The following is a 21,136-nucleotide window of genomic DNA, read 5'->3' as shown; positions in this document are numbered from 1 at the left end:
ACACCTTCACTCTGCATCTCATAGAATAGGACATCCTCATTCGGAACGCACTCGTGTTGTCTGACGATGTGATTGTGGGCAAAGCCTTGACAAAAGGGGCCTGTGAGCCAGGATCACGGCTCACGTTCCGCGGTATCGGAGAGGGTCTTCGGCTCAGGGTCCCAAGAAAATCACGTTGAAACACGCATAAACGAGTTTCAGCTGCCGGTTGAGCCGGAGCTCAGCTGCCGCACACACGCACGTACCCCGCACTTTGGGATCGCCCCCACAAGTGACACCAGCGCCTCCTCCTCACATGCTTCTCTCTCCTCCTCACCACCAACCTCACTCACACCATCGGAAGCATCTCACAATCATGCGAGCGGAAGAAGGATTTCAATTCGAGCGATTCCGTGTGGCCTCGCCTTGGACGTCGGACCCGGCACTCCGACTCACCATCCTGCGCCTCCTCTCATCGGGCCCTCACGCCCTGTCGCCCGCCCAAATCTCTCCGCTCTTCGCCAACTTCACCACCCTCGGCGACCGCATTGAGGGCGAGTACGCCGATATCGCTTCGACGCTCGATACCCCGCAACACGAGCCCACGCTGGTCCAGTACGATGCGTGGGGTCAACGCGTCGACAAGCTTGTCACCGGCGAAGGGTGGAAGCGGCTCAAAGGCGTTGCTGCCAGTGAAGGCATCGTATCCGAATCCTACACCTGTGCTGAGGCCATCCGCGGCGGAGGTCGATCCAAACTCGGTCAGTTCGCCCGCCTCTTCGCCTTCACTCGAAGCGTCATGTTCACCCCAGTCAGCAAAGTCGTGCTGTGCCCGATCAGCATGACCGATGGTGCGGTGCGCGTGCTCGAGCTGTTCGGCACCGAGTCGCAGCGACGGGAAAACATTCCCAAGCTCGTCAGTACCGACCCAAAGACAGCGTGGACAGCAGGTCAGTGGATGACCGAGCGTCCTGGTGGATCCGACGTCTCTCGCACTGAAACCACTGCGGTACCCCTCGACGAGACCCGAACTGCCCCCGGCGACAAGTTCGTCATTTCGGGCTTCAAGTGGTTCTCCTCCGCCACGGACGGCGATATCGCTCTCGCCCTAGCACGAACCAACACCGACTTGACGCAAGGCAGCAAAGGGTTGTCGTTGTTCCTGATCAAGATCCGCGATGACGCGACGGGCAAGCTCAACGGCATCCGCGTTCATCGGCTCAAACGGAAGTTGGGAACAAAGTATCTACCTACCGCAGAGCTCGAATTGGACAACTGCATCGGCGAGCTCGTCGGCCCGCTCGGTCGGGGAGTCGCCACGATCTCCTCTGTACTCAACATCACTCGGTTGTACTCTGCAGGTGGCGCAGTCGGTGCATTGTCGTGGGGTCTTCGTTCGGCCACTGCCTACGCCCAGATCCGACCTGCTCTGGGTGGTGGTCGACTAGACAACCTCCCCCTGCACACCGACCAACTGCTCAAAGTCACCGTTACCTACCGCGTCTTCCTCCAGATCTTCTTCACCAATGTACTGCTCATGGGGGCGAGCGAATCGGGTCAGGCGACAAAGCGCGATCAAACGAGACTGAGACTGCTCACGCCAGCGTTGAAGGCGTTTGTCGCCACCCGCGCCTCCGAATGCTACCTCACGCTGATGGAAAGCTTCGGTGGACAGGGGTACATGGAGGAGGTAGGCATGGGCGAGATGCTTCGCGACGGAAGCGTCGAGCGAATCTGGGAAGGGACACCAGCGATTTTGTCGTTAGATGTGCTTCGCGTTCTCGTTCAGTCCAAGGGTCAAGCGCTGATCGAGTTCTTCGAGGACATTGGCGGCGTGATCAAGAGTCTACCCGCCAAGCTGGCGGGGCAGGTGCAAGACGAGGTGAGGTTCCTCGGCGCCACCCTCAAACAGACCGCGGAGGTCCTGACAGGGTTGGACCTGGAACGGCACATGAAGACGACAGATCTGCGATTCAGCAGATACCTCCTCGATTTGATCATGGCCATCCAGGGTTCGGCGCTGCTGCTCCAACACACGGCTTGGAAGATCGACGCCTTGGCGCAGAGCAACGAGCTGCAGAAGCTGGCAGGCGTAAGCGTGGACGAGGAGCACATCCAGCAGGACGTTTACCTGATCCGGCTGTGGATCGGCGGCAAGGATGGCGCGGCCGGGTTCGCGGACATGGCTCGACTCGTGTCGCAGCTCAAGGCGGCGACGCAGGAGGAGGCGGCAAGCGAGGTGGGAGCGGTGAAATTGGGTCATGGTCTGGTATACTCTTGGGACCAGAAGAAGGTTGAGCAGATCAAGAGCCATTTGTAGATAGACGGCCGTACGGAAGATGCTGAAATCTGCACAGTCGGTCCGGATGGATGAATGGGTATCGGTGTTATTGAGTTGTGTGACTGTGACTGTGAGGCGATTCATCGCTTGTTGAGCCCAAGACTGCGCAGCATGCTCGGCTTCGGCTTGGAGCTGCCAACGCGTGGACTGCTGGCTCGTGCGGAAAGGTACTGGCGGAACTGTGTCAGGAGTAGACCTCCCAAGCCCCACACGGCTCCTTGGACCAATGGCGAAAGGAGCTGATCCCGGACTGTGACGTAAAGGATAGGAAACCTGTGAATACGAAGGAAAAAACGTCAGCGTGTCTGTTCGAGCCTGTTCTTTCGCCGCGTTGGTACACTTACCATTCCACCCGAAGATTGCCGAGCCACAGCTCGTGTTCGTCCTTCGCCTTGCTATGTGTGATGGCGATCTTGTGATGGTGGTCCTCTTTCGACTTGTCGTCAGTCTTGAGGCCATGCTTCTCCTCTACGAACTCGGATGCGTCGCTCGACTTCGACGGGTGCTCCTCATGAAGGAACCCACGGATGGTCGCTAGATACGACTGCTCAAAGCGAAGGTCGGGCAGTGTCGGCAGCTTGGATGTGATTCCATCATCAGACGATGTCGAGGATGATGCAGAAGTCGATCTGCTGTGATGAGAAGTGGACAGCGAGTCCCACGACGAGACCTCATCGTCGCCGTCGTTGTGGTCGTCGTAGCTCGATCGTCGGCGATGCGCGCGGGAGCTGTGCTTGGTCTGCATCTTGGCAGGCTGTTGTTTATGACGCGACTGACTTTCGGTGATTTGAAGATCGAATGATGATTGAAGAGGGTGGTGAGTTACGAGGTTAGCGGTGTCGATGTGCGATGGTTAGAGAGACGGAGGTTGCGGGTGAGTACGGCGACTGCTGCCCGTGCGGAAGTGGAGGCTTCAGCCTGCAAAATCGCGAGAGCGCGCTGCTGCCTAATTTTTTTCCTCTCCGCAAGAGCGATGTTCAACGGTGCCTCACCAACACAGCTCTACCCTGATCGTCAGCCGCTCGATCGACCAGCAGCCTCATTGAAGCGGCGTTGAACTTGGACCAAACGAATGTGTTCCCCTGCAGGATGAATGTCTAAAAGTACAAAGGCCATGAAACGATCCCCTCCCCTAGCGCTCAATGACAAGACAGCACACCAGCGCAACATCATCGATCTTTCCTCCGGGAAAATGAATCCCATACCTGGCCGCTTCCCTCTCGAAAGGGCTCTGCTTGGTGGTCGAGTTCTGGCAGATCTTTGCGTACTCTACCAGATTCGTCGCCAACACCTGGACAAACTCCCTATCCTCTTCCAGACTGTCCTGCTTATCCGCCTTATCCGCGCCAGCGTGTCTCGCCGTGTACGAAGCGTGATGCTTCTCCTTGATGAACTTGGCGAATTGCGGGATCTCGTTCTTGGCGTCTACGTTGTCGAACAACCCATCGGTGCCGACAATGATGAGATCGCCGTGCTGGAGCGTGCAGTCCCACGCAGCCGCGTCCTTGGGCGTGTTGGCGATCGAGCCTTCCTGGGCCCATTCTTTGGGCAGCTTGGCGAGCTGCAAGGGGGTGTTGAAGCCAAGCTGTTGAGGTGGGCTGGCGTGAAATACGCCCTGCTTGCCCGTGCCCTGACGAAGGATGACGAAGCCAGAGTCGCCGAGGTTGGCGGATTGGAGCTTACCAGTGGTCGAGTCGAGCGTGAGGATGCATGCGGTTGCACTGCCGGCGACTACAAGAGGCTCCTTGAGGACTTGCTCGAATGATTCGGCGAGGATGCGGTTGGGTGCGATCCCCGAGTCGGGCTCTGCTGAAGCTTGTGCTGCTGACCTGGAGGCGTAGAACATGAGCGCTTGGGAGAAGAGAGAGGGGTCGATGCCGTTCTCGGTCCATCCACCTACTCCATCTGCTACACCTATCGCCATGTCGCCTGCCTTACCCATGGACGTGCACATCAACGAGTCTTCCCCTGCCTCACCACCCCCCAATAGCTCGTCCCTCCACCGACCGATCTCGCTGTCGGCAGGGAAGCCGATCTCCTTCTTCCGTGAACTCGCGTCAGATGCTGCTGACGATTGACCGTCTTCTTCGGTGGCAGATGCAGACGCTGACGGGTCACCTTCCTGTGAGAGGTCCTCGGAGCGACGAGGCTTGCCCTGGAATGCGTACGCCGTGAGAAACTGGAATGGCTGTTGCGATGACCGAGTTGATGCCGATGTGAAGTGTCTGGATGTGCTGGGGCCAAGTTTGACTGCTGAGGACGAAGAGACTGGGTATGCGCGGCGGCAGCAACCCGCTGGCGAGAGCACCGCAGTGCTGATCTGCCTCGTCCGCGACGCTGCTCTTGCTGTAGAAGCGCATTTGGAGAGGTTCGAGGGGAGAGATCTGGCGCCTCGACCGGCCAAGCGCAATGGTGCAGCAGCTCCTGTTGGCAGCATCTTGCTTCTGAGCTCGAGGACGAGCGCTTACGGCTCGACTTGAAATGGCTATGATCACTGCCGTGTATGCGCTTGTATCTAGAGATGCTCCGTTGAAGATGCTGCGGATGTGAAATGTTCGTCGCCGTGATGGTGGAGAAAAGAGGACGGTCAACACCAGGCACGGCTGAGCCATCTCCGCAAAAAGTCTTTCGTTGACGAACTTTTGGTTAGCCGAGCCAAATTCACCGCGAAATCCGACCGAAAGATGACGCTGTTGGCACGCACAAGGCTGCACACGCGTGGGACGGGAATTTGGTCGTATGGTGTTACGCCCATTGTCCCTCACAATGCTCATCAAAAGCTCAAAGAGACCTGCTCGGTGATGAACAGACCATCTCGGGACTGCTTGAACACATGTCAAGGCTCGACTTGAGCTTCTCTTGGCAATTCAGGTCAGCCGCCAAGAAGCTTTAACCCAAATCGCCGGTGGGACCATCTCTAAAGTCAACCTTGTCCTCGTTGCTTCTTGAAACTGGCCTGAGCACCTTACCTTGCAACTACCCACGATCGATTCATATGATTGACAACAATCACATCTAGGCATCCAGTCACACGCATCGATGATCTGACATCTGCGCCTGAGCAAGCCATGCAAGACCCTTCATCCCATCGTGGGGTGCAAGCTGCGCAACGGGTGCTTCACTTTCTCACCGGATCCACCCATGTCACCACCTTCCGTCTCCTCTGGCTCGCGCTGCTCTTCTACGGCGAGCGAGTGGTCTTTCACAGCGCAGCCAACAGCTGTCGATGGCCCGAACCACCCACTTCGTCCTCCTCACGAGTTGCTGTTCACGTGTTGCTCGTGACAGATCCGCAGATCATCGACCGCGACACCTACCCGGACCTGCCCGGGCTGGTCTATCCCATCGTACGTCATTTCTCGGACAACTACCTCAAGAACGTCTGGACGAGCTTGGCGGTCAATCCGAACAAGTGGTGGAGTCGAGGCTACGTGACTGCGCCAAATTCGCCAGGGACGACGAGATGGACGGAGGCGCCCAAATCGGGGCTAGTGCAGCCGCCAGATGGAGTGGTCTGGATGGGCGATCTCACAGATGGTGGAAGACGAGGGCGGTCTCAGGCCGAGTGGGAGGCGCTGGTGAGGCGGTTTCATAACATCTTTTGGAGGCCGAGAGAGGCGGATTGGGAGGCTGTTGCGTCGACGTTGAGCACCACAAGGCAGCTGGTCGTGCCACGGACTTCGGCGGCCGACTTCATTCCGACGTTCTATCTCTCGGGCAATCACGACATCGGATTGCCTGGTACCAGTGCGGGTCACCGGTCAGATTCGTTGGCAAGCGATGATGCCATTGAACGATTCAACAAGGATTTCGGCCTCAAGATCGACGGCGGAGGATTCGTGGTCAAAGATCGAGACTCGTTCCTACAGTCCAGTCTCAACGGCCGCATACTCGTCTCGTCAGATCCGACACTCGGTGCGACACACGAGCTGATCCTTGTCAACGCACAAGACTTGGTCGGCATGGAGCGGGAAGGTGGAGGACCGTTCGACACGCATCTGTCCTCGGAACATCCGGGCAAGCTGGATGGTCAACTCGGCGACAACGCACACAGCGTCTACAAGGAGACGTACGACTTTGTCGAGTCCGTCAAGCGCAGCGGCATTCACCTACCTCGCGTGCTGTTCACCCACGTGCCCCTGCATAGGCCGACAGGCGCAAGATGCGACGACACAGCTAGGTCATCACGGCACGGCGTCTACCGCGAATCAACCCGACCGCTCCATCAAGGAACAGATCGAGGGTCGACATACCAGAACGAGGTCTCTTCCACCGTTTCAGACTGGCTCTTGGCGTCGATCGACCCCGTAGCAGTCTTCAGCGGCGACGATCACGACCACTGCGAGTTCCGACACGCCAGAGTGAGCAAGGTCAGCAACGTCACCCGTTCCTTCGTGCAAGACTTCCGGGACAAGGAGATCCCAGAACTCACCGTCAAGTCGGTCAGCATGACCGAAGGCGTGCGCAGACCAGGCTTTGCACGACTCAGCCTGTTCTCTCCGCCGCCGACTTCGATCGCCAGTCCAGGTCGGCAGGCTCATGCGTCGATCGCATACACGCCCTGTCTGCTGCCCGATCAGATCGGCATTTGGACGCATCTCTACCTGCCGTTTTTTTTCATCACGCTGGTCGGGCTCAAAGCTTGGCCGCGGTGGTTCAAATCAACGTCAGTAGCGAGCGACGGCTATCTGCCGCTCACCAACCAGCGTAGAAAGGACGACGACGACCCACCATTGGTCAGCGATCGAACACAGAACACGACATCAGGAGGCAGGACAAGGTCGGGCGCTTGGCGTCACGACGTTGTAGCCGTGGCAATCGTAGCGCTGCCATTCTGGCTCTTTTGCCAGACGCATTTTCTCTTCTAAAGGACACTATCTGCATTTGTATCACCACACTCGCACTCTCTCGCATTCGAACCCATCAAAGCTTCTAGAAGGGTTGCATTCCACGACCGGACTGAACTCAACACGACTGTAACTGAACGTCTTCTCTCGAGAGGAGCTCATCTAAGCCCAAACGGGGTCTACGATGACGGGGCCCTTGCCTACGGCGTGCACCTTGAACCCGACCTCGCGGAGCATCTTGGTATCCACGATTCCTCGTCCATCGAACAGGAACGAGGGTTTCTTCATCGCCTTGTAAATAGCCTCCCATTCCTGCTTAGAAGCGTTCTTGAACTCGTCCCATTCGGTGCAGATGATGACGGCCTCTGCGTCGTCACAGGCGTCCTGCATGCTGGTGGCGATCCTGACCTGCTTCCTGACAGCCTCTGCGTCGTCGACCACGCCGGGCTCGGTGAGATCGAGCATGATTTGGTTGGTGGTGACCTTGGGATCGTAGATGGCGATGAAGGCGCGTTCCTGGCGGAAGTACTTGCACAACGTGATCGCCGCCGCTTCCCGCGTATCGCCCGTATCCTTCTTAAACGCGAAACCGAGCACGGCGATCTTCTTGAACGTGATCGTGTTGAAGAGCGTCGAGACGACTTTGCGGGCAAAACGCTCCTTGGAGTACTCGTTCATCTTGATCACCTGATGCCAGTAGTCGCTGACCTCCTTGAGACCGAGCGATTCGGAGAGGTAGACCAAGTTCAAAATGTCCTTTTGGAAGCAACTGCCGCCAAAACCGACCGAGGCCTTGAGGAACTTGTTCCCGATTCGACCGTCGAGACCGCAGGCGTGGGCGACTTCGTCGACGTTGGCACCGGTGGCTTCGCAGATCGCAGCGAGCGAGTTGATCGACGAAATGCGTTGGGCGAGGAGGGCGTTGGCGGCGAGCTTGGAGAGCTCCGAAGACCAAAGACCGGTTTGGTAGACTTTGGATCGGTCGACCCAGTTCTCGTATACCTCGCTGAGCGCGTTGGCCGCCGCTTTGCCCTGTTGGGTGTCGAGCGAACCGATCAGCACGCGATCCGGCGCAAACAGGTCCCGAATCGCAGTGCCCTCCGCTAGGAACTCGGGATTGGACAGGATCTGGAACGAAATTTGCGTCCCATCCGCCGCAAAGGTCGAGTTGGACTCCAAGATGGTTCGCATACTCGCGGCAGTTCGACAGGGAACCGTCGATTTCTCGACAATGATCTTGCTGCTCGTGGCAACCGAGGCAATGCGTCGCGTCGATGCCTCGACGTAGTGCAGGTCGGCAGCAAAACCTTTGCCGACACCGGACGTCTTGGTGGGCGTGTTGACCGAGACAAAGATCAAATCCGCTTCCTTGATCGCAGCATCGACGTCTGTGGAGAAGAAGAGGTTGCGACCGCGACACTCGCGAACCACCTCGTCCAGCCCCGGCTCGTAGACAGGAAGCACGTCCGAGTTCCACGCCGCAATTCGCACCGGGTTGATGTCGACGATGGTGACTTTGATGTGGGGGCACTTGAGCGCGATGACGGAGCAAGTGGGGCCACCGACGTAGCCCGCACCGATACAGCAGATGCTCTTGACGTGCGTGGGCACGCCCTGGATGTTGCTCGATGAGCCGTTGACTGCTGCCATTTTAACCGTGTAGCTCGAGAGGGAGCGTGAGGAGGTGCTTGAGATGGTGATGGTGGTCGCGAACGAAGTAGGACAGTCGACACACGATTCAGCTTGAGGAGGACGGGAAGGAAGAAACGCAATCGGAGGACACCGGCAATTTGTTCTCAGGTGAGAGATCGAGAAGGCCGGAGTCGGGGAGAACAACACCTGGCTGCGAGGAGGCGTTCAGTCCCGTGCGCACAGCAGCACAAGGCGCCACTGCTGGAAGGGCGAGCACCCTTGGCAAATCGGATCAGGGTCAAGCCCGAATGCAGCAAGAAGTTTCACACTGAGGAAGGTGAACCAAAGGCTGAGGATTTATGCGTTCAGGGTCCTCTGGGAACGTGACTGTCCCGAGCGTCGACTTTTGGCGAAAAGGCTGCAGATCAATGCGCTTCAATTTGGTCCTCGGCGACAGCACCTTCCGAGCCATCATCGAACCTGAGCCTTATCGGATGGGCTTCCTGCCGTCTAGCTATGCTGGAAGCCAGAGAGGAAGGATCGACAGCAACGTGCATGCGATTTCGCTCTTGAACTCGGCCATCAAGACCCTGGCAGGAATTGTATTGGCTTCAGTTCAAGTTGACGCGTCCACTTTTGAAATGCGCGAGAGCGGGAAGCCTGCAGCTAGACACGGGAGCAGCAAACCGTTGTGGAACAGGCTTTGTGCCCTTGTTCAAGCTCCGCCGTTTGCTTGCTCTTTATCCGCTGACAGTTGCCAGCCTCAAGCCAAAATGAATTTTCCTCGCTCGGCGTTCATGGGATCGCGCCTCAGTAGACCCGATGCATCGATAACGATCCATTCAGAGAATTAGTTGTTAGATAATAAGAATGCCCCACAAGCCCTTCGCCGCTTCGCTGACAGCCAAAGCAAACCTCTTTGTCGTCGTTTCGCGGCGCCACCCGTCGTCCGGGTTCACGTCGAGCGTGTCTGCTCTATCATCGAAGCAGTTCGCACAATCTCATCTCGCAGACCCACACACCAATGATGTACTTGTTCCACTTGGCGAGCGGCTTCATTGTGAGAGCCGTGTGAGTTGCAGCGGCGAAAAACGCGGAGCGACCAAAACCCGCAGCCAAACTCCGCCCGCGGCTTGCACCGGTAAGAAGCCTGTCAAGGACAAATTCGCCGGCGGGCCATCTTAACTTGCAAAGCGAGGTTCGCGGCAATTGTGGTGCTTAAGCGAGCTTCGAGGCGTGACTCCTTCAGGGTGGGGCATGCCGAAACCATGCGGTCGCCCCCACACACGATGCTGTGGCCACCCCACACGCGCTAGAGCCCCCATGTTGCGCAACAGCTGCAGGTGACTGCCGCGCTCCTCATTGTGTGCTTCCTCATTGTGCATCAAGGCAGGTCGGCTTCCCTTCTTCTTCTTCTACGACCACGACCATCTTGCTGCATTTGCTTCTACATATATACAAACGCTCGACAAGATGGGCTACGATATCAGCGACAAGGCTGTCACCTCTGCCAGCGATGGCGCCACTTCACCAACTCCTACCGCGGACGCAGCGCAAAACGACGCCTACCTGGCCAAGCTCTCCAAATGGTGGACCGATGACGAGGAGACCACCGTTCGACGCAAGCTAGACCTCCGGATCGTAACAACCTCCTTCCTGCTGTACTTCAGTGCCCTTCTAGACCGCAGCAACATCGGCAACGCCAAGACGGCGGGCATGGAGAAGTCGCTCCGCATGAGCGATGCGCAGTTCCAGTGGCTGCTCACCATCTTCTACATCGCCTACATCGTGTTCCAGTTCCAGGTGCTGATGTACAAGCTGGTGCCGCCGCGGATTTGGATGACGTTCTGCGTGGCTGTGTGGGGCATCTCGGGCATCTGCCAGGCAGCGACGACCAACTGGGAAGGCATGATGGTGGCGAGATTCTTCTTGGGAGTCAGCGAGGCCGGCTTCGGCACGGGTTGGGCGATGTACCTCAGCTTCTTCTACCCGAGAACAGAGATCGGGTTGCGGTTCGGTGTTTTTGTTTCGGCGGGTGCGGTGTCGGCGGCCGTTGCGGGGTCGATCGCGTACGGGTTGGCGAGAGCTCACACGGACGTGGCCTCGTGGCGCCTGCTGTTCTTGGTCGAAGGCGTTCCCACGCTGCTCATGGCTCCCGCTGCCTACTTTGCGCTGCCAAACAGCATTCAGACGGCGTCTTTCCTCAGCGAGCGCGAGAAGGCCATTGCGGAAGCGCGACTCTTCCGTCCACCTCCGCCCGAAGCTGATCCCACCGCCATACCTGGCCAGTCAGCCACCTCACGCCTGACCCGCGCCAAGCAACGCATCAACTGGTCCGAAGCAGCCTCGGCATTCACCGATCCCATGTCGTACATCACCGCCGCGCTCTTCTTCATCATCAACGTGGGCTACTCCTCTGTACCCGTCTACGTCCCCACGCTCGTGTCGGAGATGGGTTTTGGTAGCATCCGCGCGCAAGGCCTGAGTGCACCACCGTACGTGCTCGCCTTTATCATCTCTCTCAGCCTGTGCTGGCTCACGGACCGATATCAGATCCGTGGTCCCATCTGCACCCTGCTCCTCGTGGTGGGGGCGATAGGCTACATCATGCTCGCCACGCTCCGATCGACCGCCGCACGCTACGTCGGCATCTGGCTCATCGTCAACGGTCTCTTCCCCTTCATTCCCATCCTGTACATGTGGTTGATGGACAATCAGGCGAGCGAGTCGAAGAAGGGTCTGGGACTGGTTATCTTTGCGACGATCGGACAGTGCGGGCCGCTGCTGGGGACGCATCTGTTCCCAGCAAAGGAGGCACCGTACTATGTCAAGGGCACGGCCGTTAGTGCGGGTCTGCTGCTCTTCGGCGTGCTCGTCTCAGCAGGACTCAGTTGGAGGTTCTGGAGTATCAACAGGAGCCGGGACAGACGTGTTGCTTTGGCCGAAGGAGATATTGGACGGAGGGAGAGCAAGGCGGACGAAGAGAAGGGTGTGGACTCGGCGGGTTTGAGCGAGACGGATAGACGAAAGATCGACGTGCTGCTTCGTGGGGAGGACTCGCCGTACTTCCGATACACCATCTAAATGTCAGTCCGCGTCTTGTGAATGCATTGTCTTTTTGCAGTCTATGTTATGGATGGAATGGTATACAGGAAGCGCCTTTGAAGCGCAGTGTGAGTAGTGTGACGAGGAGGATGAGAGAGGGAGACATTGCGAAACGGATGTGCCGAAACCCGGCTCGAGCCGGGAAGGCGACAGTCAGAATGGCAGGCAGGGCCTGCTAGATCGTCACGCAGGGCCTGCCAATAGACAAGCGCGGCCAGCCAAACCAGTACGCAGAACCCGCCTAGCAGACGCTGCTCCACTCCGGACAGGGGATCGCACCCCACTGCCTCCCCGTAACCTCGCGCAGCATGGTCCTCATAAACATCCCCATGCCATCCGCCTGGATCGGAATAGGAATATCCACACCTTCGAAACCGATCTTGTCCACGCTGCACACAACCGCTGCCGTGCCCGAGCCAAACACCTCTGCGATCTGCCCACCTTGCGCGCGCTCGATGATCTCGCCCATCGTCACCTTCCTCTCCGAGATCTCGACATTCTCCGGCTTGGGCAGGCCCTCGATCTGCACGTTGCCGGCCTTGTACGCTCGCAGCAACGAGAGGATGCTATCCCGCGTGACGCCGGGCAAGATGGTTCCGTCGTCCAGCGCCGCGGTTGCCACTTCGTACCTCGTCGTCTCGCTATCCGCGTTCTGATCGCGCAGCACAACGAACAGGTTCATTGCGCCGACCTCGGTGAGCTGTCGATCCGGACCGAAGAGCCACAACACCTGGTGGTAGCCTTCCAGCAACGCATCCATCGCGGGTCTCGTGGCGCCGGCGTAGTTGGCAGCGAGCTTGTAGCACCCCGTACCACCGGGCCAGGCGCGTACCACGTCGGTCCTAGCCAGCAGACTCACAGGTTTGCTACCCGTACCAGAGGAGTAGTAGTTGCCGACGGGACTGCAGATGCAGTACAGCTGCGCTTCGGTTGGGACACCCATACCGAGCGTGTCCGGGGTGCCGATGAGTGTGGGGCGCAGGTAGAGCGTCTGTCCCTCACCGTAGGGGACGTGCTCCCGATCGATGCGGACAAGTGTCTTGATGAGCTTGATGAACTCGTCCCCGTCGAACGTGGGAAGACCCGCTCGAGCGGCGGAGCGGTTCATACGCTCCATGTTCTTGTCTGCGCGGAAGAGACGGATCTTACCAGACCCATCGGCGGAGCGGTACGCCTTCATACCTTCGAACAGGCCCGAGGCGTAGTGCAGAGCAGGCGCGGCAGGCGAGAGCGAGAGCGGACCGTAGGGCTTGATGAGCGGAGCCGACCAGCCCGTGCGGTGATTCCAGTTGACGATGAGCATGTGCGGGGAGAATTTCTGGCCAAAGACGAGGTTGGTAAAGTCTGGTGCGGCGGGGGTGGGGTTGAGGTCGAGCTGGAGGAGCTCGGCGTTGAGTGGTGCCATGGTCGGGGTCGAGGTGGAGGCGGCTTGAAGGGCTTGCGAAGCGGCAGCTGCGGCAGTGATTGCGGGCATCGTGCTGAGCAGGCGAGGATTTCGATGTGGCTCCAAAGTGTTTCGTAATGAGCGAAGAGAAGAGGTGGTGGTGTCAGCTGAAGCTTTATATGACAGCCACCTCTGGAAGAACTCACGAGTCACCGATAAGAGCGCCAAAAGCGCTCACGCTGCGCTGCGCTGCCCAACACTCAATCAACACGTTCGAATTTTTGGAAAGTCAAATTTCCTGGCGTGCCTCGGCAGCTCTCTTGACGGGCCAAAGTCAGAGTCACGCGAGCCGTCTGTCAAGAAATTCGCCGCCGCTGTCTAGATCGGCTTTTACGGGCGTCAACATGATCGACAGCGACGCCACGTTGTAGCCCATCACGCATCAATGGCTGGATGACGATGGCTTATCGTCCAATCGCTCGCAGGCGTGTCGCAGTCGCTTGAGCTACCGATGGGTCGCAATTGATTCTGTGTTGCTCTGACGACACGATGTATGGCCCGACTGTATCAGAAGAGACGTAGCATGCGCCTGTAAGAGAGCAAAATTACCTCGAGAAGAGTCGCTGATATCAAGACTTTGTGTCGGCAATGCGAGCTGAGCAGGTGTAAGATGGGATAGTCAAAGAAGCTGTCAGTACATTCCGTCTCGTCAGTACTCATCATCTGAAAGCAACACTCACCAACAAGCTTGGCACCGCTGACCTTGTTCTCCTGCAACAACTTCAATCCACCCGGTACGCCGTCCAGACCACCCTCCAAGATCTGCACCTTGTTCGGCTTCATCTTGCCTTCACCCAGCCATTTTGCGACCAGCTTGAACCACCTCTCCCCAAACTCCTTCTTGTCGTGGTGTACGACTGAGCCTATGGTTCTGTTGTATACAATACCTTTCTCGCGCTGCAGCTTTTGGTTTTCCGTCTCGTCGTCATATGCGGTGGCGAGGAGCGTAGTGAGCTTGCCGCCTTTGTTCGGAGCGCTAGAAAGCAGTGAGACGATCGTATCGACAGTGTCCTTGGTGGAGATTGCGTCGTAGACATGGGTGATGGGCGCGCCAGCAGCGGCGTTGATGTTGGCAATGACGGTGGTGCGGTCAGCGCGGTAGTCGACGATCTTACTACCCTCGACGCCAAGGGACTTCACAGCGTCCTGTGCGGCACCGGCCACAGCGACGATGTTGAACCCAGCGATCCGGGCGAGCTGCACAACGTATGCGCCGACGGAGGAGCTAGCACCCCAGACGAGCAGGTTGACCTTGTCGGCGTCGGCGGAAGGTCGGCCGGCGGGTGAAGGCTCGGGAAGACCGAGCTTGTCGAACAAGCCCACAAAGGCCGTGGTGGCAGCGAGCGGGACAGTTGCGCCATCTTCAAAGCTGATCGAGTCGGCCAGCTTGGCAGTCGTCCACGCGGGCGCGACGGTGTAGGCTTGATACGCACCGTACTTGTCGGCCTTGGCGGCGCGGGTGAGTGCGATTACCTGTCACGTCGCAGATAGCATCAGCTCCCTATCTCTTCAGATACTACACTGCTGTGGGACGCACTCACCCCATCATCCTTGGTGAGGTCCTTGACATCTGACCCAACGGCTTCGACGTAGCCAGCAACATCGTTGCCCTCGATCCCCTCGAACAATCCATACGCGGCGAGCTTCCAGTCTTTCGGATTGCAAGCCACCGCTACGTTCTTGATAAGCACCTCGTCCGCATCCATGTCCGAGGCTGAGAACGGTTTGGACTGCGTCTCGACCACGGCGCCGTTGGCTTTCGTCACTCGAACCGCTTTGTTGACCATATTTGCTCGTCGTCTTGTGCGCTAGATGAAAGTGGAGTGCGATCGTTTGGCGGTACAATCGAATCTGAAGCACGCCTTCATATAGGCCCGACTGATGGGATAAAAGCGTGCAAGCATGGCCCGTGTGCGTCGGCATTGTGAAGGGGCGTGTGCACCATCACGCCATGCTTTGTCTCCGTCACAATGAGCCTGGTGTACCGAAGTCGTGGGTGCACGCGGAACATCGTATCCGAGCTTCCAGCTTGCATTGCCGCGGGGACGCGAGCGCCTTTATCGCCGGTCCACCTCAATCTTTCAAAGGATGTCAGACCTTGGTCGTCGGTCTAACATCCTTTCGTTTTTCGGCATGCGGCCAAGCCAGGGTGCAACCATCAGCCTGCATCTTCATCCATAGTCCCTCGATCTCTTTCTTGGATACCACCTTGTTGGCAACTTACAATCACAATTCTCCTTTTCAGGAGTAAGAGCCTCGCATACACTCTCGTATGCCTTCAGCCTCGTCATCGACCCGAAACGGCATCGCATCACAATGTCCAAAGCGGGCCCGTCGACCCCTTCCCTCCTGGGAGCAACCGCGCCGGACCTCGAGCCAACCGACGCCCCGGCCCCGGACTACAAATACCAAGTCGAGATCTCGCAAATGATGTTCGTGTTCGCAGACGTAGTCGACCCAACACCGGACGTCACCCGCCTGGTCGAGGACATCGTGCGCTCGCAAACGATCGAGATGATCATCCAGTCGCGTCGGTTATCGCAACGGCGGGGGTCCAAGTACCTCTCGCCCGAAGACCTCATCTTTCTCATCCGATACGATCGGGCCAAGGTCAATCGACTGCGCACGTATCTCAGCTGGAAAGACGTGCGCAAGAATGCCAAGGACAGCGGCGACAGCGGGCAGGCGGGCGAGGTGGAGCTGGACGAGGTGGACGGTCCCAAAGTTCGAGCGACCAAGATGCGTCTTCCGTGGGAGATCCACTCCGTCTTCAGCGAACATGTGCCAACAGAGGAAGACGACGAAGAGGACGATCTCGAAGCTCACGAAGCCTCGATGCAACGTCTCAAGGATGCCGACGAAGCAACACGGCGCATGACGAGGGAAGAGTACGTCCACTACTCCGAATGCCGTCAAGCCAGCTTTACGTTCCGGAAGTCGAAAAAGTTCCGCGAGTTCATCAACGCCAGCGCCTACCTAGATGTCAAGCCGAATGACGATATCGTGGATATTCTGGGGTTTCTGGCCTTCGAGGTGGTAAGGGAGCTGTGTTTGGGCGCGGTGGCGATCAAGAGGTTGTTGGAGGAGCAGCGGGCGGCGCGGATTCGGGCGGATGCGGCGAAGCAGCAGCAGGCGGTGGCGGGGTCCAGCGGCAAGCGCAAGGCCGACGAGAGCGCCGAAGCAGAGGCAAGTGTCGAGAAGAAGCTCAAAAGCGAACCCTCCAGTTCGGAGACAGTCGAGGCAGCCGAGGCAGACAACAGCGGCTCCACCGCCGATCGCACCCTCACCATTAGCGATAACGATGACGCCACTTCGCCCACAGAAGCAGACCCAGCAAAAGCAGCACAGGACGACGAACTGTGTACGCTCTTCACTCATCCACCCTCGACCGAGACGCCGCTGCTCGCATCGCACATCCAGGAGGCGTTTGCGAGGCTGCAGCGCAAACACCCACCAGCGCTCACCTCCGGCGTGCGAGGCTCCGCCGGCCCAGGCGGCCTCCGCAGAACCAGAGTCTTTGTCATCTAGCCTCCAGAATTCAATTCCACGAACCTGCCACACAACACAATCATCGATCTGTCTGAAAGCGGTGTGATGCGAATCTATCGAGGGAAACTGATACACTATTATACATATGAACGGAATCACGGTCACTGCCCACGCTGCTGCATCAAGTTCAACGAATCGTAGACGCTCTGGTTCTGGAGCAGTTCGAAGGCGTAGCTGGCGAGGCCGCTGCTGGAGTCGGACTGGGGGGTGTCGCCGCTCGTCGTCTGACCTGGTGGGTAATAGTGGTCAAAGTTGGCGCCCATCGCCGCGGCGTCGTCGGGAAAGGCGAATTGGGACATGTCCGGCATTCCGCCCTGCATGAGATCGTCGGCGTTGCCGGGCAGACCGAGGCTGTCAAAGATCGACGGTGTTACGGCGGGGATGTTCTGGAAGGAGGTCGACTGCGAGTGCGGGCCGTGGAGGTAGTCTGTGTCGCCAGGGACACCCCATCCTGTCGCCAGGGAGGGCGTCATCAGGCCGAACGCTAGACCGGATGCGCCGCTCAGCGACGGCATGCGTGCCCTACCCGCCGGTTGCGGCGTCTTGAGTCCCACCGTTTCGCCAAACACATTGCCCCCGTTCTGCCAAGCGACGCTGTCCAGCGTGGCAGAGCGCGGCGAGGGCTCGGAATGCGACTGCGGCGTCATGACGGCGAGCTGCGACGTCGACAGCGGCAACTGCCGTGCTTCGGGTGCTAGCGGCTGCTGGTCTCGTCTTCCCGTATACGCAGCGTCCACTTTGCTCTTGGACTTTCGCGATCCCCGTCTTGACGCTCCGCCCGGACGAGTCGACGCTTCTGGCACTGCGACGGAAGGTTCATCCTCCAGCTTGACCTCTTGCGCGTCCGCCCCGTCTCGTGATCGCTTGGTACCTTGCTCGGATTGCGAATCGCTTCGAGGCACGACGACGTGCGTCGCGGCCATGATCGACTCGAGAAAGTCGACGGCTTTGCCGCAGAATTGCCAGTGGTCTTCCATGGCGCGAAGCACGTCGATCGACCGGCGCAGGTCGGTGCTCGCCGAGCTCGACACCCTGCCACCATTGCGTTTGGCTCCCCACACCACCATGAGCAGGATAGTGCTGGCGTTGACCGAGCGGAAGGCGACATCGTTGCCCACCTTGTTGTGCAGCTGACGATCGCCAAGGTTGTGGAGCAGATGGCTGATGCTGCGCGCTGCATTGGTGCAGATGGCAAGCGAGGGGAAGTTGAGGATGGAAGACTCGTTGGCGCCCTTCTTGGCGGCGATGAACGGCCGATGGACCAGCAGTTGGCAGTTGTAGTACTTGGAGTAGAGGTAGGACGACTGCAACAGCCACTCGTCATCGCTTTCGTGCGGGTCGTAGCGTAGATGCGCCGGCACTGTGTCGAGCCACGTGTTGAGCGCCGAGTCGATCTCGGTGACCAGCCTCTCGTCCCACTCCTTGGAAGCGATGCCGAAGCGCACCTTGGTCTTGTGCAGCGCGTAGATGGTCTTGAGCGTTCGGCCGACAATCTCGTCGAGTCGCAGCGAGCAGAGGAACCCGCTGATGAGCGCCGGCGTGTCGGAAGGCTGCTGAGGCAGGGGCTGGTCTTCCGGCGTGTTGAAGAGATACTCGTCATCGATCTCGACGGGCAGATCCAGATCAATGTCTTCGTCCTGCAACATGATCGGTCGGCCGAGGCACGAAGCGCATTCTCGATCCAGGCTGTAGGCGACCCAAAAGACGCGCTTGTAGGTCTCGTCCTCGATTCTAGACAGATTGAGCTTCTTGGCCGTTTGCTTTCGGTGCGCGCCGACATCGAGCAGGATGCGGATGGCAGCGCCGAGGTGGAGCCACGAGCTGGATGCCGAAATCGGAAGGCCGAATTGGAAGAGGGTGGAGAGCAAAAGACATTGGATGTGCGCCAATGGCTTCTGAACCCTTACGTTGCGATAGATGAGCGTCTTGGCGGCTTGCCACCAGTGCATCCCGCGCGAGTGCTTGTCCTGAGGGAACGCTCTCACTCTCTCGTCCGTGACGTACTGACTGCCCACCATGAAGATGCAGAACGAGAGAGCCAGCCATTCGGGCGCTTTGCGTAGCTCAGGCTGATTGGTGTACTCGTGACGGTATTGGGCCTCGTTGACCACGGGATACTCTCGATTCAGACGGCTGAAGTAGGCGTCAATGAGCGTCTCGGCGAGGTCCGGAGCGGGCCAGGCGGTACTGGCTGTGATGGGATCGGCAGGTGGGTCAATGAATCCGGAGGGGACCGCCCAGAACTCGGAACGGGCGCCGGTTGGATGAACACCAAGCTCCTGGAAGGTCTTACTGCTGAGTCTCTCGAGAAGCGGTAGCGAATGCAAGCCGCTCGCTTTGCCGATGAACTTGTGGGTAGGAGGCGTGTGGGAGGGGGAATCTTGCTTCGCTTGCTGCTTAGCTTGGTCGCCGAGAATGAAACGCTCCGAGGCACTGCTGTCAAAGGTGGTCGCAGCCGTGGCGGTGGTTGCCGAAGATACGACGCGTTGTGGCTTGATCTGGGTCTCTCCGAAGCGGGTCTCGATGAAAGCAATGTCGTCCTCCGAGTCTTCGTCGGTGGAGGCGAGATCGGATTCCGAGTTGTTGCAAGATTTGGCGTGCGGGGGCGAGAGCATTTGAGAGAAGCCACCCGCGGCTTGCTGGCAGAGCGAGTTGGATCTGTCGAAAGGTAGGGGTGCGATGGAACCACCATGGATGGGAGGCGACTCTTGGCCAGGCTTGGCAGTAGCGTTGTTGGCGTCGTCTCCCTTGTCATCCGGTCTTCTGATGGGTTTGCCGATGCGATCTGTGAAGTCGACGCCCGGTGCTAGGGAAGCGATGAGCTGTTCCATCTTGACGATGCGAGCCTCGATGGCCTCGACATAGCTTCGTGGTGGTGCGCGCTTTCTCGCGGCATCGACAAAGGTGCATTCGTAGCCGTAGTTGGCGCTGAGAGATGCAAACGGCGCGTCGAGTCAAAGCCAGCTGGTCAGCGGTGGTTGTGCAGACACAGCATTGCATGACGGCTACTTACCAATTCGTACAAGCGCCCTTGTCGGGCTGGAGACCGTCGCAGCGAACTTTCTTCTTGCGACACGTCTGTTTGGAAGCGAAGCGAGATGCGGGAAGAGAATGAAGAAGATGAAGGACATCAGTCAATGCATTCGCGTTGATGCAAGCCGGAGGGGTTCAGGATGGTTACTTACGTCGCAGGCTCGTTGCACTCTTCTCCTCTTGCCGGCCCCTTCTGCATCTTCGTCCTGGTTGGCGGCGTCTGTAGAGGCATCAGCTCCATGCGTGGAAGCATCCGGGTCCGGGTAAGAGGTGGGAGGCATGACGGTACGTTGAGGAGCCATTTGGATCGACATGATGTCTTGTGGATAGTTGGACATGGAGGGCATCATCTGTGGATGATAGACGGCGTCGTTTGGTGGCACGGCGTTGTGCGGATTGATGTTTGGGTTGTACATGCTTGAATGGCTCGCCTTGGTTTGGGTTGAGAGAGGTGCGAGGTTGGATGGTTGGGGCGTGGCTTGAGGGCACGTGGCCCGAGCCTACTTAGGTAGACCTCAGTGAGGGGAATGCAAGTGGCGGCGCTCGCCAATCGGCCGTTGGCTACTTTGTGCCACGGCGTTGTTAGCCTTGTTGCAGAAGCACTCGCTCGGTCGTAGATCTCGAGGAAGGAATTGCCTACGGTCGCTTCTGAGCGACGATGATGGCTGTGAATTGGTGCTGGAGTATCGAGAAGGCAGCGAGATGTTGGGGAATGAAAGCGAGGTAGGAAATGGCAGTCTTGACGCGCGTAGAGTGGTGGCTAAGAGTAGAATGCAGATGCCAGCGTGAGAAGAGTGCCGAGTGGTAGGTGAATCTAATGACGAGTCGGATCGTGGTCGATGGTTGATATGATGATGATTGGTACGGATAGTGAGTGGTGGCAATGTGTGTGGTGGAAGGGAGGCAAAGCGAGATGAACCGGGGGATGTATGTTATGCATGAAGCAGCGGGAGTGTGGTGGTGCGTGGGAGCGTGATTGAGACAAGGTGCAGTAGCTTACTTTGTACCACCCTGATGTGAAATGAGCGATGACTTTGTTCTTCTCGGTTCTCGTCACAGGACAGGACCGACAGAGTGTGAGACAGGGCTTGAGCTGCCTTTGCTTCCACCTCGGAGGCTTTCTTCGGAAAGATTCAAACGCAAAGACGACGATCTTGTCTTGCTTGGTTCGGATTTACCTCGGAAGTGTCTTTGAGTCTTGTTCTC

At 58.2% G+C, this 21,136-nt stretch overlaps 10 protein-coding genes across 10 annotated transcripts; 4 read left to right on the top strand and 6 right to left on the bottom strand.

Moving 5' to 3' along the window:
- Positions 1-355: 355 nt before the first annotated feature.
- On the top strand, positions 356-2,299 carry PSEUBRA_000134 (Acyl-CoA dehydrogenase/oxidase C-terminal; the record flags this gene model as incomplete). The annotated part of the gene is made up of 1 exon (XM_016435787.1): positions 356-2,299. One exon carries the CDS (start codon positions 356-358, stop codon positions 2,297-2,299), a length of 1,944 nt encoding a protein of 647 aa, XP_016294741.1.
- Positions 2,300-2,400: 101 nt separating this feature from the next.
- On the bottom strand, positions 2,401-3,065 carry PSEUBRA_000133 (uncharacterized protein; the record flags this gene model as incomplete). Its single annotated transcript, XM_016435771.1, has 2 exons — positions 2,401-2,593; positions 2,665-3,065. 2 exons carry the CDS (start codon positions 3,063-3,065, stop codon positions 2,401-2,403), a joined length of 594 nt encoding a protein of 197 aa, XP_016294740.1.
- A 387-nt stretch (positions 3,066-3,452) lies between these two features.
- Positions 3,453-4,757, bottom strand: PSEUBRA_000132 (Protein phosphatase 2C (PP2C)-like domain protein; the record flags this gene model as incomplete). The annotated part of the gene is made up of 1 exon (XM_059464316.1): positions 3,453-4,757. One exon carries the CDS (start codon positions 4,755-4,757, stop codon positions 3,453-3,455), a length of 1,305 nt encoding a protein of 434 aa, XP_059320945.1.
- A 631-nt stretch (positions 4,758-5,388) lies between these two features.
- PSEUBRA_000131 (Phosphoesterase domain protein) lies at positions 5,389-7,188 on the top strand (the record flags this gene model as incomplete). The annotated part of the gene is made up of 1 exon (XM_059464315.1): positions 5,389-7,188. The coding sequence occupies one exon, from the start codon at positions 5,389-5,391 to the stop codon at positions 7,186-7,188; it is 1,800 nt and encodes a 599-aa protein (XP_059321031.1).
- A 141-nt stretch (positions 7,189-7,329) lies between these two features.
- PSEUBRA_000130 (UDP-glucose/GDP-mannose dehydrogenase, C-terminal) lies at positions 7,330-8,817 on the bottom strand (the record flags this gene model as incomplete). The annotated part of the gene is made up of 1 exon (XM_016435759.1): positions 7,330-8,817. The coding sequence occupies one exon, from the start codon at positions 8,815-8,817 to the stop codon at positions 7,330-7,332; it is 1,488 nt and encodes a 495-aa protein (XP_016294738.1).
- A 1,455-nt stretch (positions 8,818-10,272) lies between these two features.
- Positions 10,273-11,883, top strand: PSEUBRA_000129 (Major facilitator superfamily; the record flags this gene model as incomplete). The annotated part of the gene is made up of 1 exon (XM_016435779.1): positions 10,273-11,883. The coding sequence occupies one exon, from the start codon at positions 10,273-10,275 to the stop codon at positions 11,881-11,883; it is 1,611 nt and encodes a 536-aa protein (XP_016294737.1).
- A 262-nt stretch (positions 11,884-12,145) lies between these two features.
- On the bottom strand, positions 12,146-13,378 carry PSEUBRA_000128 (Aminotransferase, class IV; the record flags this gene model as incomplete). The annotated part of the gene is made up of 1 exon (XM_016435760.1): positions 12,146-13,378. The coding sequence occupies one exon, from the start codon at positions 13,376-13,378 to the stop codon at positions 12,146-12,148; it is 1,233 nt and encodes a 410-aa protein (XP_016294736.1).
- A 539-nt stretch (positions 13,379-13,917) lies between these two features.
- PSEUBRA_000127 (Polyketide synthase, enoylreductase) lies at positions 13,918-15,135 on the bottom strand (the record flags this gene model as incomplete). Its single annotated transcript, XM_016435733.1, has 3 exons — positions 13,918-13,943; positions 14,029-14,821; positions 14,890-15,135. 3 exons carry the CDS (start codon positions 15,133-15,135, stop codon positions 13,918-13,920), a joined length of 1,065 nt encoding a protein of 354 aa, XP_016294735.1.
- Positions 15,136-15,664: 529 nt separating this feature from the next.
- Positions 15,665-16,876, top strand: PSEUBRA_000126 (Transcription initiation factor IID, 18kDa subunit; the record flags this gene model as incomplete). The annotated part of the gene is made up of 1 exon (XM_016435746.1): positions 15,665-16,876. The coding sequence occupies one exon, from the start codon at positions 15,665-15,667 to the stop codon at positions 16,874-16,876; it is 1,212 nt and encodes a 403-aa protein (XP_016294734.1).
- A 122-nt stretch (positions 16,877-16,998) lies between these two features.
- Positions 16,999-20,346, bottom strand: PSEUBRA_000125 (uncharacterized protein; the record flags this gene model as incomplete). Its single annotated transcript, XM_016435732.2, has 3 exons — positions 16,999-19,825; positions 19,911-19,975; positions 20,083-20,346. 3 exons carry the CDS (start codon positions 20,344-20,346, stop codon positions 16,999-17,001), a joined length of 3,156 nt encoding a protein of 1,051 aa, XP_016294733.2.
- Positions 20,347-21,136: the final 790 nt, after the last annotated feature.

Source organism: Kalmanozyma brasiliensis (genome assembly GCF_000497045.1).
Source record: "Kalmanozyma brasiliensis GHG001 unplaced genomic scaffold PSEUBRA_SCAF1, whole genome shotgun sequence".
NCBI classification, from domain to species: domain Eukaryota; kingdom Fungi; phylum Basidiomycota; class Ustilaginomycetes; order Ustilaginales; genus Kalmanozyma; species Kalmanozyma brasiliensis.
Note: the sequence above shows the minus strand (reverse complement) of the source record. Positions and strands in the feature narration are given on the sequence as shown.